The sequence below is a fragment of the Lutra lutra genome, chromosome 5 (assembly GCF_902655055.1).
Source record: "Lutra lutra chromosome 5, mLutLut1.2, whole genome shotgun sequence".
Lineage (NCBI taxonomy): Eukaryota > Metazoa > Chordata > Mammalia > Carnivora > Mustelidae > Lutra > Lutra lutra.
In genome coordinates this window covers 42,151,222-42,168,412 of record NC_062282.1, presented here as the reverse complement: position 1 = coordinate 42,168,412, position 17,191 = coordinate 42,151,222, and the positions used below count along the sequence as shown (strand labels likewise).

Sequence of the window (17,191 nt, the reverse complement as noted above, 5' to 3'; positions counted from 1 at the left end):
ACATATGCTACCTGCGTACATCCTTCAAGTGCACCGGAAACATACCCTTTCCTTCTATTTTAGAGAAAAATACTTTACCCAGAAAAGCATCTGGCCAGCCAAAGTCTGTAAACCATAATGCAGCTGAAATGCTATGTTTTGCAATTGAAAATGCCATAGCAAAATGAAAATGTAAATGATTTATTATTCCCACTTTTTATTCACCCTGAATGCTGGTATCCGAAGCCGGTTCAGTGGGATAGTAAGGAAACAGAGTAAGCTTTTTAAAAAAATGTGAAATTCCAGGTTTGGGGATGCTGATGTCACTTGTCTGTTATTATGTCTAATTGCACTTAATATTCTACTGTTCTTCTCTGATGTTTATTGGCCACGAGGAGCATGCGTGTAGGTGGTGTGAATCCTATCACCTCCTCTGGCTCACAGAAAGAAGAGAGGGAAAGGGTACAGGGAAACCTGGGGTAAGAAAAGGAAACAGGATTGGGCCTTCCCCCACTGGCAGGTAAAGGACTGGACAGTCTGTGGGGCAAGGAGGGACACTTACTTGTACGGTGGGAGGTGGCAGCACTTTCTCAAAGTTCTCTTGAAAGGAGCGAAGCTGGTGACCATTCTGGCCCAGGGTGTCCTCCAACAGCTTCTGGAAGGCTGGCTCGGAGAGGTGGTAGTGGGGCAGCTGTGGGATAGACACTGTCATCAGAGCATTCTCTGGGAGGAAGGGGACAGAAAGATTCTGGTAGTCTACATTCCAGCCCCAGGTGTGTGAAGAGGGATTTTAATGTCTTCATCAGCTGTCATGTGTGTCTGCTGACTGCCCTGCTCAGTGTCCTTCAAGAAAGCGTCCTTCTGTTGGAGTCTAGGAATACTGCCCACCATGGAGCTGTGGCCACAGGGCTGGAAGGCATGGCCTCCCTTCTCCCAACTGCTGTGAGCAGCCCACGGACTAGACAACGAACCCAAGCAAGGCCAGCAGAATCCTCCCATCACATTTAGAATATGAAGGCTGAGAACGAGAAGAAAACTTCTCTTTTAGATGCTGAGATGTAGAAGCTGTCTCTCCCACCATGCAGAAAAAGGTTGGCCTGATAATGAAGCCAGCCCAGACAGGGAAGCAGAGCTAGAAGATGGAGAGAAAGTCGGATCCCTGACAATGTTTGTGCTGAATGCACCTGCCCTGGGTTTGATCACCTCCTGGGCCTCCCAGTTATGCAAATCAGGATGTCCTTCTTTATGCCTCAGCTGGTTTGGAACCTAAGGAGTTCTGAGTAATGCCCCATCCTGAGACCCTGGCCTAGCAAGCCATCTCCTGCTTTCTTACCAACAACCAAGGAACGAGTAAGATCCACAGCTAATGGAGACCTGCCCTCTCTGCTTGTCACCAATCTTACTGCTCTTGGGTCTGACTTAGAGCCTTTTCCCTGCCCCCAAGGATGCAGACAGATTGAGGTTCTACCGTGCAGGCCTTTCCCAGGCTCCACGGGACTGGTCCAGGGCAATGGGCCATGGGACACAGACAAGGAAGCTGGCACCAGTCACTGAGAGGTCCGAACATTCAAAAGGACAGGCCCAACCAGGAAAGGCCCACTTTCTGCTTTTATAAAGTTGATCTTCCTGCTGCTGGCATCCAGCAACACTCCCCAGGCCCGCACATCCCAGTCTAAACACAAGAGGCCTGGCAGCCCTGCGGACAGAACTGGAGGGTGGAAAGAGAATGACGCTCATCTAATCACACTGACCCTCTGGCTTCGGGAAAGAGAAAGGGTTCTTTTGGCAGATGGTTCAGGCTTAATTAAATTCAAAAAGCATGTCTAAGACAGAACTCTGTACTAAATGCTTTGAAGGCCCAAAAGAATAAAAGCCTATCGTCCCAGCCCTCCTCAATGAGGAGAAACAGCTTCTTCCAGTGCCCCAGATGAAGGCAGGCTCTGCGAAGAGCTTAGCACAGCCCATCCTAAGGGCTGTTGGAGTATGTGCGATGGGGAGATGGGCTCTCCCAGCTGCAAGAGGTGGCTTTGAGAGCCTCATGGAAAGGTTCATTCATCTGTCACATATTTGGGGAGTTCCCACCATGCACCAGGCACTGTGAAAGGCTTAGGGGGCCCTGGGCTGGGGGCATTTCAGGCCAAGCAAGGGGTCTGTGCAAAGGGACGTGGTCACACTCAGAAGCGGTGTGCAGGAAGTGGGACCACAGGGTGGACTGGGACAAGGAGCCGGGGGGCATGCGCGTTTCAGAGGAAGTTTCATGCAACACAGTGCAAGGGGGCGGCTGAGCCACGGACCATGAAGCCCAGGAGACAGTGTGTGCTCTGAGGAGTGCTGGACCATCCTGGGGGCCAGGCCCACAGACCCTCAGCTTTGACGCTGACAGAGACAGACCTGAAAGCAGCTCGGTTTTCTTCCCTGCATCAGTCCTGGTCCTCAAAGCTCTGAATTCAAAGTTTGTCCTTAGAAGTTTGTCCAAACTTCTTTGTGATCTATATAAATAGATCTTTCAGTGGACAACTTCTCTACTAGGATGCCAAGCAGTGTTCAGAGCCCAGGCTTTGGAGTTGAGCTGCCAGGGTGAACTCCTGCTATTGGCTGTGTGGCCTCGGGCATGCTGTCTAACCCCTCTGTGCCTCTGCTTCCTTTTGGAACGCGGATGATGATGGTACCTACGCTCTACGGTCAGTGTGAGGATGCGCTGGGATAACGCATGGAAGGGACACACCACGTGCTCACGAGGATGCAGCTACTAGAAGTAGTCACAGCAGCGGGAACGCCAACCAGAGACACTGACTCCCAACTCGGGGAAGGGCTGGGCCTCTGTCACCGACTTCTAATATATTCCAAGGACGGGCCCCAAGGTCTGCTATTTTCCCAGCAGAGCCTCCTCTGCTTCTGAATCCCAGAGCCCAGGAATTGCCCGGAGTCCCAGTTCTATTCTCGTTCACATGATCGGACTCCAGGAATGGGCAAATGACATAAGAGAGGTCCAGGAGGTCCCCATGGCCGCCTGCTAAGCACCGACAGCCTAATCTCCCTCCATGCCAGCCCCCATGAACTGCTGGCTGCAGGGCTATGAGGCCCTGGCTACTCGGCAGAGGCGCCCCAGTCCCGGAGGCCTTACCTGGGCCAAGCCTCCCTCTGCCCTCTGCAGCACCTGCTCTGCGAGGTCCCTCTGGAGGCCCACAAAGGTGCACAGGATCTGGCCCAGCCAGCGCACGGCCAGCCGGTTCAGCTGAGGGAGCTCGGCCACGAGCAGGGAGTTGAGGGCCTGGTATGTGTGCCGGGCCTCCTGCTCCTCGTACGTCACGCTGCCCACCTCCAACAGCTTTTCTTCCACCCTCTCGAAGTCCAGGAGTTTGTCCAGACGCTTCCTGACCAGGTTCTGAGGGCCGGCCAGGGCTTTGGCCAGGCTGCACAATGGCTGCCACACCAGGCCTTCCAGCCGCTGCTTCTGCGGGGAGAGGGGAGCTCGGGGCTGGGAAAGGGAGCGGCAGAGGGCAGGAACTGGGGAGAAGGGGTTTTGGAGGGAGGTAGGACCAGGTGGAAGTCCCACCCCCGCCAACTCGCTGTGACCTCTTGCATGGTATCTAAACTTTCTGTGCCTCGGTGTGCCCATCTGAACAATGCGGACAGTGCATGTATGAGCTTAGCAGAGGGCCTGGCCCTTCCTAACATCTGTGTACAGATCTTAGGAGATTTTGTAGAGAGGGGTGACCACATCACAGTCTTTGGGACTCAGATTCCATCTTGACACTGACCATGTGAATAAGCTGGGACGTCACCCTCCCTGAGCCTCCAGCTCTCCCCTGCAGAGTGGTGCTCTTAGCAGCATCTGCCCGGTAAGCCGTGTTGTGAGGATTAATGGAGACTATAAAGCGTTGAGCAGCTTATCTGCCTGGCGGATAGTAAGGCACAGCAAACATTAGCTGAGGCTATTTTTATCAGCAAAATGCATTAATAATAATAATTTCTGCCCTGCTTACTGCTCTGGAAGGTTACGGATGCAGCAATCATATAAAGGGCCTGGCTTTAAGTCATCTCTACACCCATTGTGGGGCTTGAACTCACAACTCTGAGATCAAGAGTTGCGTGCTCTACTGACCGAGCCAGCCAGGAGGCCCCTAAATACTATTCTCACTAGGCTCTACGACCTGCTTCTCAAAGGAAGGGGAAAGGGGAAGCTGGACTCACGAAGCGTGGGAAGGCCTGGAGCTGGAGCTCTCGCATGAGGCTACAGTACTCCGGAACGGGCCCGCCAGCGATGTCCAGATCGCACTCCTGGGGCCGGAAGCGGAGGAAAGCCTGGACCCGGAGCAGACAAGAAACAGCCAATGAAGACCCATTGTGGCCATCCCACGCCTGCACCCCCTACCCCCACCCTACCTCTGGAGAGGCGGTACAGCCCTCCGCACACCCACTGTGACAGGGAAGCACACAGCCTACTCCATCCTTGCACAGCTCGGGTGATTAGCAAATCTTCCTGCGACAGAACCAGCCCTTTCTCCCTAATCCAGCGCTGCCCGACTGGGTGTGTTTGCATGGCACCTCTGATTTCACTGCCGTGCCCATATTCCACATATTCGATGGATACTTGAAATCAACTAACCATTCCTTTTCATATCAGTGTTTTGTATTTTTTTAAATCACCTTACGACACTACCATAACGGGAAAACCAGCAGTAACTGCCACAAACAGGCATGTAAGAGTAACTGCTATAAAAGCAAACAAGGTCATTTAAGTTCTGTCTGGACAGCCCCGCCGGCAGAAGGCTCCCGGCCCAAGACACACTCTGCCAGGGTTAAAGACACACCAGCCAAAGCAGCTTTTCCTGCACTCAGGGGATTAAAGGAGGGGTCCCGCGCTTGCTGGGGGACTCTATGTCATGTAAGCCCGCCTCTGGGGGAACACAGCTTAATGCTTCCAAATATCTGTCCTACCCTGCAAAGCCGGATGGGTCTCGCACGTGACCCTGCTTCTGCATCCTTTCTGGGAGCCGTCCCCTCCTGTCTCGCTGCACTGTGATGGGCTCCTGCTGCCTTCTGCCCAGGGGGCCCAGGATGGAGTGGGAAGAAACAGGGGGATCTGCCCCACACAGAGGGGCCTGCAACTATGACCTCCCTCGCTTCCCACACTTCCCGTAAGGACACTCCAAATCCCATTATCCAAAGAGCCCGTTATCCTCTGACCAAGCCGCTTTGTGCGAATGGCCATGACTGAGGACAAAACCACAAAGGGATGAAGTGGATGGAATGAGTCAGCGTCGATGACAACAGTGAAGGAGAGTTTGGGAACAAGGAAAATAATGTGCCTGTTGGCATGCAAACTGGTGTTCCTGTGGGATGAATTCAGCCTGTAGAAATACATTTTCTTGGGCCTACAGAGCACTTAAGTTTTCATTAAATTTGCTGCTCACGTGGACACATCATGAGATATCATCTGAAAGTTTTTTCCCCCTAAAACCAGAACTGGCTACCGCCGGGTCCACATTTCCAAACAGCCATGGCTTCTCCAAGTCAAGTAACTGCTGCCCCTTTAGGCTTTGTTCAAATACGGTCAAATTCTAAGTATTATTATGCATTTAACTCTACTGAAAAGTCTCGTCAACAGCCTATTAGACACTAAGACTCGGACATGTGCACATTTCATGCGACAATATTACCTGCCTCACTTTCATAGGCACCTGTGTCACCTGCTCTAGGTGCCAGACTGGTGGGGTGGGACTCGAACCCCAGTGAATTTTAACCCTGCTCAGTGGGAACCTCACCCCTGAGAGCTCAATGGGCTTGGAGGCTGTGGGTTGGGGAGCACTCGCCTGTGGCCCTTCCTCTGACCTGCGGCCAGCGACCCGGTGACCTCTTCCATTTGGGTTCCTGCGGCTGGTGCCTTTGCCAGCTTGTCGGATGGACCCCGGGCGTCCTGCCTGGGGGACCCAGCCCAGCCCAGCCATCGTTACCGGCAGGATCCTCACCTCCAGATTATCCAGGTAAACGGCCACATTGTTCTTCATCTCAGTCACACACAGTGACACCCAGTGGAACCTCTCTTCTAAACCGTCAAATTCCTTGTCTTCCGTCTGAGAGGACAGTGAGATCTGTGAACGCTGAGAATATCCACGCAGGGAGGAGGCGGGGTAACGGCGGGGGCCCATCCGTGTCCCAAGCTCTCACTGGGGCCCACCTCTCTGCAGCCCTGCCCACCAGAGCCAGGTCCTTCAGCCCCAAAGCTGAGTGGGATGGTTAGAGGCAGTGAGTGCTGCTTAGTGGTTTGGTACTCAGATCACGGAGTAAGATACTCAAACGCAGGAGTCCTGGGTCCCTGGCTGTGTGACCTGGAGCAAATGTTACCCTCCTTGAAGCCTGTTTTCTTCAGCTACAAATGGGGTAATAAAAATACCTACTTCATTGTGCTGATCAAATAATGCCTGGTCTAGAGTAAGTGCCCCCAGCAACCTGAGCTGCTCCTGGGAGCTATTCCAAGCGGGTCCCTTGCCCGTGTCCAGAGGTTAGTACTCCTATCTGCAGAAAGTGATACTCAGAAAAGGACAGCACAGGGTGCCCTGGAGAGAGCCCCAGCCGGCTCTTCGGAATCACGTGAGGGGTCCCTGCAGCCCCTCAGCCGCCACCTCTGACAGGAGTCTAAGCCACCTGCTCCACCCACAGCACTGTCCTTCCCCTCTGGAAGGGCGGGGATGCCACCCTTCCTCCGCCCAGGCTCACCCTGGGCACAAGCCCAGCCTCCTGCTTCAGCAGCTGGCTCAGCCGAGTGGTCTTCTTGGAGAGGGTGTGTGTGTTGAGGCGGGCTAGCCGCTCCCGGAGGGTCAGCTGCTCCACTCTGGCGTACTTGGAGGCTGCAGCAACAGAGGAGAGAGAAGGCACAGGGACCAGAGCTGACCCAGGAGAGCAGGAATCCTGGACACACCTGGCTAGGCACACACTTGGGCCCTCGTCTCAAACGCCAGTGGTACACCTGCTCCAACAGCAGCGCGCAGAGGGCAAGCCCCGGGCTGGCTGCAAGGTGTGAGGCTGGCTGAGCAGCCTGACTTGGGCAAGGCGCCCCTTCCTGGGCCTGCTTCCTCATTCGTAAATGAGACCGGCCACCTCCTGTGCTTGCTCGGAGGATCACAGAAGACAGTGGGTTTGAATGGACTTTCTAAAGGAGGACTCAAGGGAGAGGTGAGTTGCCTGAGGTCCCTGGGCCCGTGTCAGCCGGGCCAGGCTGGGAACCATGAAGCCCCATTCCCGGTGCAGGGCTTTCCACCCTGGGCCTGAGTCTGAAAGCCGGCTCTGCCTCTCACCAGCTCTGGCATCTAGAGGGAATGATTAGAGCTTTCATTTGACCTGACTGTGAGATGGGGCTACCGGGGCCAGCCTCCAAGAGCAATGGTAAGGATCAAACCAGATAAGGAATGGAAGACGTGTCACAGGAGCTGGATTATCACTATCATACCATCCAGATGGCACAGTGGAGTTTGCTCTCTACCTGGGACACTGCCTCATTTCCCAAACCTTTTTGTTTTAACAACCTAAGAGACAGAGTTTCCCATGCACTAGCTGGCCTTCCCAAGGTATGTGTACGCGCACACACAGACAGCTCTTGGTCTCCTCCATATTAATTTCTCCTCCACAGTATATGCATTGTGGTTTGCATGGGACTGATCTTGCTTCGGTTCAAGGGGTGGGTGCTAGCTGGGATAAGCCAGTTCGTATAATCTCAAACTCCTGATCACAGTGATTGGTTCCAAGAATGATACATAAGCCAGGCCCAAGCCAAACAGCTTATGGAATTCCCCTAAACATGGTGACTGGTTCAGGGTAAGCACAGGACCCAAATGGGTCCTATCAGAATGACACTCCAATCTAATTTATGACTAAGGGGTGAAAGATCCCTGCAGGGTGTGGTATCAGATGTGAGTCTTGGAACAGCAATAGCCACTTACTACTATGAGGAAGGCCAGCCTGGACACGAAGTAACACACAGTAAAGATCAGAGATGAGAGAATTTTAGGGAAATGGAGCCAGGACCCTGATCAAACCCTACTTAAAGTCCACATTACCTTTGGACTTGCGGTTACATGAGCCACTACACTTATTAATGAAGATGGTTTGAAATTAGTGTTTTTGTAGCTGGAAGCATTCTCACTGATATAACCCCTAAGTCCCCCAAGTCCTTACCCACTTCCTTGCGCCTCTTGTACTCATTGATGTTGGTGTTCACGTCCTGGAGGGCAGAGACAGCCCTCTGAAGCACAGGATAAGCACTGGCATCAGGGACTGTGTTCTCCAGGATTTTCTGCAGCAGTAGTGGGTACTTTGTAATCCTCTGAAGAGGGATCACCAGTAAGAAACTGAGGCCTGAGGGCCCAGCTTGTGGCCTGAGGGAGAAGGCTGGCATTAGGTAGGGGAAACCCACTGTTTCAGGGAACAGGAGCCCTGGGCTCTAGGTCCAGCTCTGCCTTTTAACTCGCTGTGTGATCTCAGGCAAGTCACCCTCCTTACGTGGTTCTCAGTTTCCTCATCTATAATGCATGAAGTCTAGATGCTAGAGAGGTGCTGCTAGTTCTCACTCTTCCAGTTTCTGGGTCCTGGTTTCCCATCTGTACTAAATGCAATGGTCAGTTCTCGGTCCTCCACGTCCTTGGCCTGTCAGCAGCAGACACAGCTGACTTGTCCCTGCTCTTGAAACACTTTCTTCTTTTGGCCCCAGAGATGCCCTTCATCCTGCTTTCCCTGCTCTGTGGGACATTCTCTTGGCCTCCTCTGCTGGCCTCCCTCCAATGCCAGAGCACCCTCGGGCCTCCCCTCCCCTCCATTCCTTCTCTTACTGACTTCATTTAGTCTGATGGCTTTAAACACAGCCCCACCCCAGACCTGTTTTCCCACTTCTGTCCTGAGCTCTGGACTCACACGGTCAGCTGCCTGCGTGACATGTCCACCTGGCTATGTCCCAAGCTCGACTCTTTATGCAGGGCACCCATTTGACATTTCATGCAGTAAAATGGTTTTGTGGCTTTAACAGTTGAAAGTTAAAAAAAAAAATCACAGGAACTTTGTGTTTATAGAGATGCATTTAAAGTATTTAAGGGTAGGGGTGCCTGGGTGGCTCAGTGGGTTAAGTCTCTGCCTTCAGCTCAGGTCATGATCTCAGGGTCCTGGGATCGAGCCCCACATCTGGCTCCTTGCTCAGCAGGGAGCCTGCTTCCTCCTCTCTCTCTGCCTGCCTCTCTGCCTACTTGTGATCTCTCTGTGTGTCAAATAAATAAATAAAATCTTTAAAAAAAAAAGTATTTAAGGGTAGGGGGTGCTTGGGTGGCTCAGTTGGTTAAGCCTCTGCCTTCGGCTCAGGTCATGATGCCAGGGTCCTGGCTGAGTCCTGGGTCAGGCTCCCTGTTCTCCAGAGAGTCTGCTTCTCCTTCTGTCCCTCCTCCCATCTGTTCTTTTCACTCTCTCTCGCTCTCAAATAAATAAGTAAAATTTTTAGGGGGAAAAAAAAACTTATTTAATGGTAAACAGTCATGATTTCTATTATTTGTATTTAAACAGTTCAGCATAAAAAAGGCAGCAAAATGTTAACACTGGTTAGTTTTAGGTAGTGGTATATGTTTATTACATTCTATTTTTCTATAGGTGCGAAACACAAGAATGAGTAGTGTCAAGATCCCTTCCAGATGCACTATTTGATGAATGGATGACTTTCTAGTCCCTTTCTTGCTGATTTCGGGATTTGCAGGAAAAAATACCTGTCAGTGGTATCTGGGAAGAGGCTCCCACAGTTTTCCTTGATCATAACCAGGAGCCCTCAGACCTGCCTTTCAAGAAGCCTATGAGGGTTTCAAACCTCAGTGTCTAGCACGCCTCCTCCAAGAGGACTCACAGATGCTGCTCAAAGCCATTCTCCAGCCCCTCTCCATGGTACTCTGGCCTCTTACTCTTCCTCCTAAGGAAATATTTCCAGACCAAATGTCCAGGAAGTATTAGTCCTGAGGCTAAGAACAGGCAGAACAGGTGGGTGTTCCCTCATTAGCCGCGGGGGGTTGTGGGGGAGGCAGGGGTAGGAATACCTGTCAAGACGTGCCTACGCTGACCATCTGCTCTCACCATGGGTTTCCTAGCATTTGGCCAACCACAGGCAGGGGAGATGGAAGAGTCACCAGACACTTGCAAAGCTCTGTCCTCTGGGCTGACTTTCCATGGGAAAGGGCGCAACCGCCTCATGCGGACAGCTGTCCACAAATAAGAGTACATGGGGTCTTCAAAGAGAGGATCACTGCTCTTCTCCACAATTAGCAAGGGGTCATGACAGAATCATAGCAGCCTTTTATGATTACAGCTTTTCTAAGATAATATGGAGGGAAAAAAAATTTTTTTTAAAGTAGGCCCAACATGGGGATAGAACTCATGACCCTGAGTTCAAGACCTGGGCTGAGATCAAGAGTCAGTTGCTGGGGTGCCTGGGTGGCTCCGTGGACTAAGCCTCTGCCTTTGGCTGGGGTCATGATCTCAGGGTCCTGGGATCGAGCCCTGCATTGGGCTCTCTGCTCGGCAGGGAGCCTGCTTCCCCCTCTCTCTTTGCCTGCCTCTCTGCCTACTTGTGATCTCTGTCTGTCAAATAAATAAATAAATACAATCTTTAAAAAAATAATAAATGAACAGAAGAAAGTTTGGATGGAAAAGTTAACCAGCAGGTGGAGGGATGGAGAAACGTGGCTGAAGGACAAAGGACTTTTATTCTTTATTTCCCCGTGTTTTGTTTAAATATTCCTTTTTTTCAGTAAGCATTCATTACTTTTATATTTAAAATGAAAAAAGACGGGCGCCTGGGTGGCACATAAAGTTAAGCATCTGCCTTCAGCTCGGGTCATGATCTCAGAGTTCTGGGATGGAACCCCGTGTCGGGCTCCCTGCTTGGTGGGGAGTCTGCTTCCTCCTCTCTCTCTGCCCCTTCGTCCTGCTTATGTCTCAAATAAGTGCTTAAAAATTTTTTAAAATAAAATGATGGAAGATTGTCAATAAAGGAAAAGAGAGATTATTTGCCCTCTCCAAACACTGCCTCGGCTGTCATTCTGAGACAGTGGGCGCTCTGCTGGACTGATCAGCCTCTGCAGGGCAGCTTTACCACCCCCCCACCCCGCCACCCCAGCTGCAGAGCTTCCTGCCCAGTGCAGGGGCAAGCTTTGATCCCCTGGCCCTCAGGTGGGAGCTACATTAAGAGACAGGACAAATTGAAGAGCCTGCCTGCTCACCCACCCAAATAAAAAGGTAGCAACAGCATGCATTTTGGAATCACAAAGAATTGGATTAGATGGATGAAAAAGAACCCCTTACTGCTTGGTGTGGTAATTCTAGTCGGCTAAGCTCCAGAAACAGTCCCATGATCATACGCACAAGAAAACCAGGACTACTGTCTCAAGAGAGAGGAGGTGGAAAGCAATGCTGGCGGGATGAATGGCCTTCCCAGGGCAACAATGGAACAGGGGCTCTCATCGAGGGCACGGTGGAAACTTGCAGGCACTGGGCTGCTCCAGGCACTTAGCAGGAGGGTCCAGGGCAGCAGGCCGTCTGCAAGGACAGACAGCCCTGCACTGTGGAGCAGGGTGCCATGTCTCCTAGGGCCCTCTGAACATGCACAGGCTGAATGAATGCCTGAAAATGTGCTGCAAGTTCAAGAACGGAGGTGTTCTTATGACGAATTATTCAACTCCATCCAGTCACTGATCACAGCACTGGAAGTCTTTTTTTTTTTTTTTTTTTTTTACTTATTTATTTGACAGAGAGAGCAAGAGAGCATAAGCACAGGCAGGGAGAACAGCAGAAGGAGAGGGAGAACCAGGCTCCCAGCTGAGCAGGGAGCCTGGTTCTCCCTCTCCTTCTACTGTGACCATTTGACAGGGACAGTGAGAGAGGGAATGCAAGCAGGGGGAGTGGGAGAGGGAGCAGCAGGCTTCCTGCTGAGCAGGGAGCCTGATATGGGGCTCAAACCCAGGATCCTGGGATCAGGACCTGAGCCAAAGGCAGACACCTAACGACAGCCACCCAGGCGCCCCAAGCACTGGAAATTTTTAGGATGCTACCTTTCATAAATAAGACCCAGACCATCTGCAAGAACATCATACGTCCTACTTCCTCACTTCCTCTGTCCCCAGAGCACAATGCTATCCCTGGGTCATTTATGTCGTTTGCTTCTTCTTATCATACACAGGGAGGTCAAATTTGCTCTCATTGCTACTTGTCATTCTACAGCATGTGCCTTCTCTGCTCTTTCCTTTTTTGATACTTCTTACGTGGAATGGCTTCTGACTTTTCTTTCCTTGAATCCAAACTTATTTATTACAAGTAGGTGCCAGCATCTGATTCTTTCATTAGATTTCTAGGGTAGCGGTGCCCAGGCAGTTCCACACTGAAATACATATTACTTTATTAGACATTATTTTCCTTTTACTTCTTTTTATTACTTTTAAGCCATTATCTTTTCTTTCCAGTTATGTATACAGGCAGGGTCTCTCTCTCTCTATCTATCTATCTGCTGATCTATTTCAAGAATATATGTCAGGATATTAAAGTTTTTTTACAAAAAAGGAGCATTGAGGGGCATCTGGGTGGCTCAGTTGGTTGAATGTCAGGCCCTTGATTTTGGCTCAGGTCTTGATCTCTGGGTCATGAGATCGAGCCCCACATCGGGATCTGTGATGGGTGTGGAGCCTCCTTAAGATTTTCTCTCTCCCTTTCATTCTGCCCCTCTCCCCTACCCCTCTCTCACTCTCTTAAAAAAAGTGGGGGGCGTCTGGGGGACACAGTTGGTTAAACGTCTGTCTTTGGCTCAGGTCATGATCCTGGGGTCCTGGAATTGAGCCCCACGTTGGGTTCCCTACTCAGCAGGAAGCCTGCTTCTCCCTCTGCTGCTCCCCCTGCTTGTGCTCTCTCCCTCTCCCTCAAATAAATAAATTCCTTAAAAAAAAGGAAAAAAAAAAAGAGTATTGGAACCACTAGTGCTGAGAGCGACAGTGTGGTTTTAGAGAACTACAAACACTGCCCAGTCGGACAAGGGTAATACCTGGGGTTTACAGTGTCACTTGGGTACAAGTGAGTCCAAACCCCTATGAGGCACAGTTATTACTCCCCCTTTCACATGTAAGGAAACCAGGTTCGGAGACATGAAATGGCTCTGCCAGGATGAGCTGGAGCGGAGCCAGATCCACCACTGGGCAGTGTGGCACCGGAGCCCATGAGAAAAGCGTGGACTGGTCTGGCTGGGAAAGACCGGAGTGTGGGAGACATGAGAAACCGCAGCCTCTGAGCCAACCAGGGCCCCCCGACAGTGCTTCTAACCTGTCTGAGCTCGATGCCAGTATTTGGCACCTGGGAGATGTTCTATCACAGTTTCTGACTTCTTTTGAGTAGTCGGAGGGTCTGGCCACAGTGGACTCACAGTCCTACATGGCAACTGAGGCGAATGGCTTGTAAAGTAGGGCTGTAATTATTCTACTCTCTGCATGCACACCCTTTGTTGGGGCGGCTGCTATTGTACCCACTTTGTGTACGACCCTGAAACTCCTCCCCTTGAGAAGCAGTGTCAATTTTTCCACCCCTTGGGTCTGTCACAGAACACCAATTCCCAGCCAAGACCTCCCAAGGTCTTACCCTCTCCTGCCCCCCACCTCCCTTTTCCCTCCCTCCCGCTATCCCCCTGTCTCAACCCTATGACCACCATGTGAACAAGCCTGGGCCACCTGCCAGGTGACGGGAGCCTGTATAGCCAGATCTGAGTCAGCTCGGTGTCTCAGACATACAAGAGAGCCCAGCTGAGATCAGCAATGCTGACCTGCAGGTGATCACGGGCATGTGAAGGTGCTCAGGCGGGGCTAGAGGAATCGTTTATGGAGCCCAGCCATATTGCTAACAAGCAGCAGAATGAACCAAACACGTGTCTGTCTTAAGCCATTCTGTTCTGGGTGCTCTGTTATACAGGGAACGTTAACAGGGCTGCAGCTGCTCTCTACATGGGGTCTGTTGGCTCTGGTTGGCCACAGTCTCCACTGCTCCCTTATGCCCCACATGTACCACTCTTGTTTTTTTTTTTTTTTTTTTTAGATTTTATTTATTTACTTGACAGAGAGCGAGATCACAAGTAGGCAGAGAGGCAGGCAGAGAGAGAGAGAGGAGGAAGCAGGCTTCCCGCTGAGCAGAGAGCCCGATGCGGGGCTCGATCCCAGGACCCCGGGATCATGACCTGAGCTGAAGGCAGAGGCCCAACCCACTGAGCCACCCAGGCGCCCCGCCACTCTTGTTTTTGTTATCTGCCTCTCTCCTATTGAAATGTATTTAGTGACCCTCACAAAAACCTAAGTTTCTTTTTTTTTTTTAAAGATTTTATTTATTTATTTGACAGAGAAAGATCACAAGTAGGCAGAGAGGCAGGCAGAGAGAGAGAGAGAGAAGCAGGCTCTCCCCAAGCAAAGAGCCCGATGCGGGGCTGGATCCCAGGACCCTAAGATCATGACCCGAGCCAAAGGCAGCGGCTTAACCCACTGAGCCACCCAAGTGCCCCAAAACCTAAGTTTCTAAGACCCATGAAAGGATGAATCGAAGGGGGAAGTGAATATAGTTTTTGGGGGGTAGTGAGGAGCCAGGACATGGGTAATTGAAAAGGAGGCTTTAGGAGGTTGGGGGGATAGGCAAGGGAGAGGAGCAGGGGAGGAAGCAGGAGCTTCCATAGGAGATAACATCATCTTCAAAGATCTAACTCTGCACAGTCTTTCTCTTGGGTGTAAAGGGAATGTCTAAGTAAGATAAAATAACAACCGCCTCTCATCCTCCTGCACTATTCTGATTTCCAGAAAATGACCTTCATCTATCTCCATTTGGGGAGCTTGTCCTGGGGAAGGTAAAAGCCTTTTTGAAATAGAAAAGAAGCAGGACAATCCCAGACAAGGAAATATAAATGATCTTAAATATACGAGGAAATGACCAACTTTAATCATAAGAAGTAAATGCAAAATGAAACCACACTGAGACACCATTTGTCACCTCTCTCAGTGGCATTACTCTAAAGTTTAATGACACACCCTGGTGAGGCTATGAGGAAACAGACACCCATACCTTGCTCACAGCATAGCCTCTATAGAAGGAAAGTTTGCAATCTTAGCAAAATTATCCATATATGCTTTCTTTGACTTAGAAAGTCCACCTCTGGACATTCACCTTACAGAAACACCTGCACCTGTGGGAAACCTGGGTGGCTTAGTCGGGTGAGTGTCTGACTCTTTGTTTTGGCTCAGCTCATGATCTCAGGATCCTGAGATCAAGCCCTGCATTGAGCTCTGCACTCAGTGAAGAGTCTGCGTGAGAGCCTCTTTCTCCATCTTGCACTGCCCATCCCCCCACCCATGCACACACACACACACACACTCTCTCTCTAAATAAAATCTTTAAAAAAAAAAGAACTATATGCACCTGAGTAAAATGACATACACTCACGAATAATGACTGAACGCTATCTGTAATAGCAAAAGAAAAGAAGCAAATTAATGTCCATTAATAGAAACCAGTTAAATGAACTGAGGAACAGCCATGTGGTAGAAGAACATGCTGTTCAAAGGCTCATACATGTATGCACTGAAATAGGAGGGTGTCCACGATACATGGTGAAGGGAAAAAAAATACAAACTTTCTTTAAAAAGGCAGTGAAATGACAGCATATATTTGATTTGCTTCTGTATGCATAAAGGAACTCTACAAAGATCCACAAGCAATTTACAAGTGGTTAGCATGACTTTGGGGCTGGGAGTAGTACTTAGGTAAATGAACGGACAGGATTGGACAGGACAGGACAGGATTTTTTGTGTTGCATAAATTTGGATTTTTTAAAGCTTCTGGGGCATCAATTTTTTAAAAAGCTTCTGAACTATGTAACTGTTCTCCACTCAAAATTTTAACTTAAAAAATATCTGTTCTCTACATGTTTCTTTTTCTTAATATTTTATTTATTTATTTGTCAGAAATTGAGGGGGAGTGAGAGAGAGCACAGGCCGGGGAGCAGCAGGCAGAGGGAGGAACAGACTGAGCAGGGAGCAGGATACGGGACTCAATCCCAGGACCATGGGATCATGACCTGAGCCGAAGGCAGACACTTAACCGACAGAGCCACCCAGGAATTCCTGCTCTTTCCAAATTTCTATCTAGAGCGTCTATGCACTGGTGCCAGCTCTGGGTGGTGAGGCCACCCAGGGCAGTTTGGATCCTATTTCAACTGTGTGTGGAGAGGCCTTCCGGGGTGATCTGAGTCCACCTCATGCCATGCTTCCTATAGCACATGGTTCCCACCATCTCACTGCCCTTCCCGTGGGAGAAAGGAGTGTTGTTCACCAAATGTTTCTGCTTTTCCACCTCTGGACCCCCAAGCAGGGTGACATACCCTGGCTTCCTGGCAGGTAGACAAAGCCATGGGATTAGGTCTGGGCCATGAATTACCAGAAAGGGATGCATATCATTTCTGGCCAGGAGCACTTAATTCCCCCACTGAGCCACTCAGGCGCCCCTGGCCTGGTGCACTTATTGGCAGCATCGAGCCCTCCAGAGCTCCCTTGCCCTTTGCCGCAGTTACTGGCAATAACCCAGAGAGCGGCTGCTGTCGGCGTGGGCCCCAAAGCGAGGATGGCCCAGAGAAGAGCCTCAGGTGACCCGCAGTGGAGCATCAGGAAGGCATAAACCTTTGTTACTCGAAGCCACTGCAGCAGTACCAGCAGCACCGAGGAGGGGAGAGACCCGGACGGCTCCCGCCCCCAGGGCGGAAGGCAGCAGGAGCGCATGCGCACTGGTCGTGCTACTCACACCACGGCCTCGATGACGCTCTGGATCTCTCGCTGCAGCTCTGGCTCCTTCCGGTAGGTCTCCACCAGCAGCAAGGCCTGGTCGTAGCTGGCACAGTAGACCCTGTAGACTCGCTCCAGCTCCTCTTGGAATTCCAGGAACAAGTTGCCTGATGGTGAAAAAGCAACAGAGGCCCCCAAAGGCATGTCTGTCTGTCCCCTCACTTGGGACATGGAGGTGGTGAGTTAGACAGATGAGCCCTCCACTGGGGATTGAGACCGCCAGGCCTGACCTGTTGGGCCACTTTGGGCAAATTACCTCTTCTTCCTGAGTTTCCATCTTGCTTTCAAAAGGCTGCTGGAAGGATTATGTGACGGAACGCTGCTCAGGCTGGCACCCGGGGAGT

The 17,191-nt window shown here is 50.9% G+C and overlaps 1 protein-coding gene across 10 annotated transcripts in view; it reads right to left on the bottom strand.

Annotated features, from left to right (window-relative positions):
- ARHGEF37 (Rho guanine nucleotide exchange factor 37) overlaps positions 1-17,191 on the bottom strand; it is a 52,982-nt gene that overhangs the window by 9,297 nt on the left and 26,494 nt on the right. For 9 of the 10 annotated variants that reach the window (XM_047730692.1, XM_047730690.1, XM_047730689.1 and 6 more), the window contains 7 exons: positions 16,807-16,954; positions 8,155-8,354; positions 6,700-6,830; positions 5,952-6,056; positions 4,174-4,284; positions 3,104-3,433; positions 542-670 (listed from right to left, as the gene is read on the bottom strand). In XM_047730692.1, the coding sequence (XP_047586648.1) occupies positions 542-670; positions 3,104-3,433; positions 4,174-4,284; positions 5,952-6,056; positions 6,700-6,830; positions 8,155-8,354; positions 16,807-16,954 (1,154 nt within the window). The remainder of the gene's footprint in view (positions 1-541; positions 671-3,103; positions 3,434-4,173; positions 4,285-5,951; positions 6,057-6,699; positions 6,831-8,154; positions 8,355-16,806; positions 16,955-17,191) is intronic. The other variant, XM_047730698.1, reaches the window with a different exon arrangement.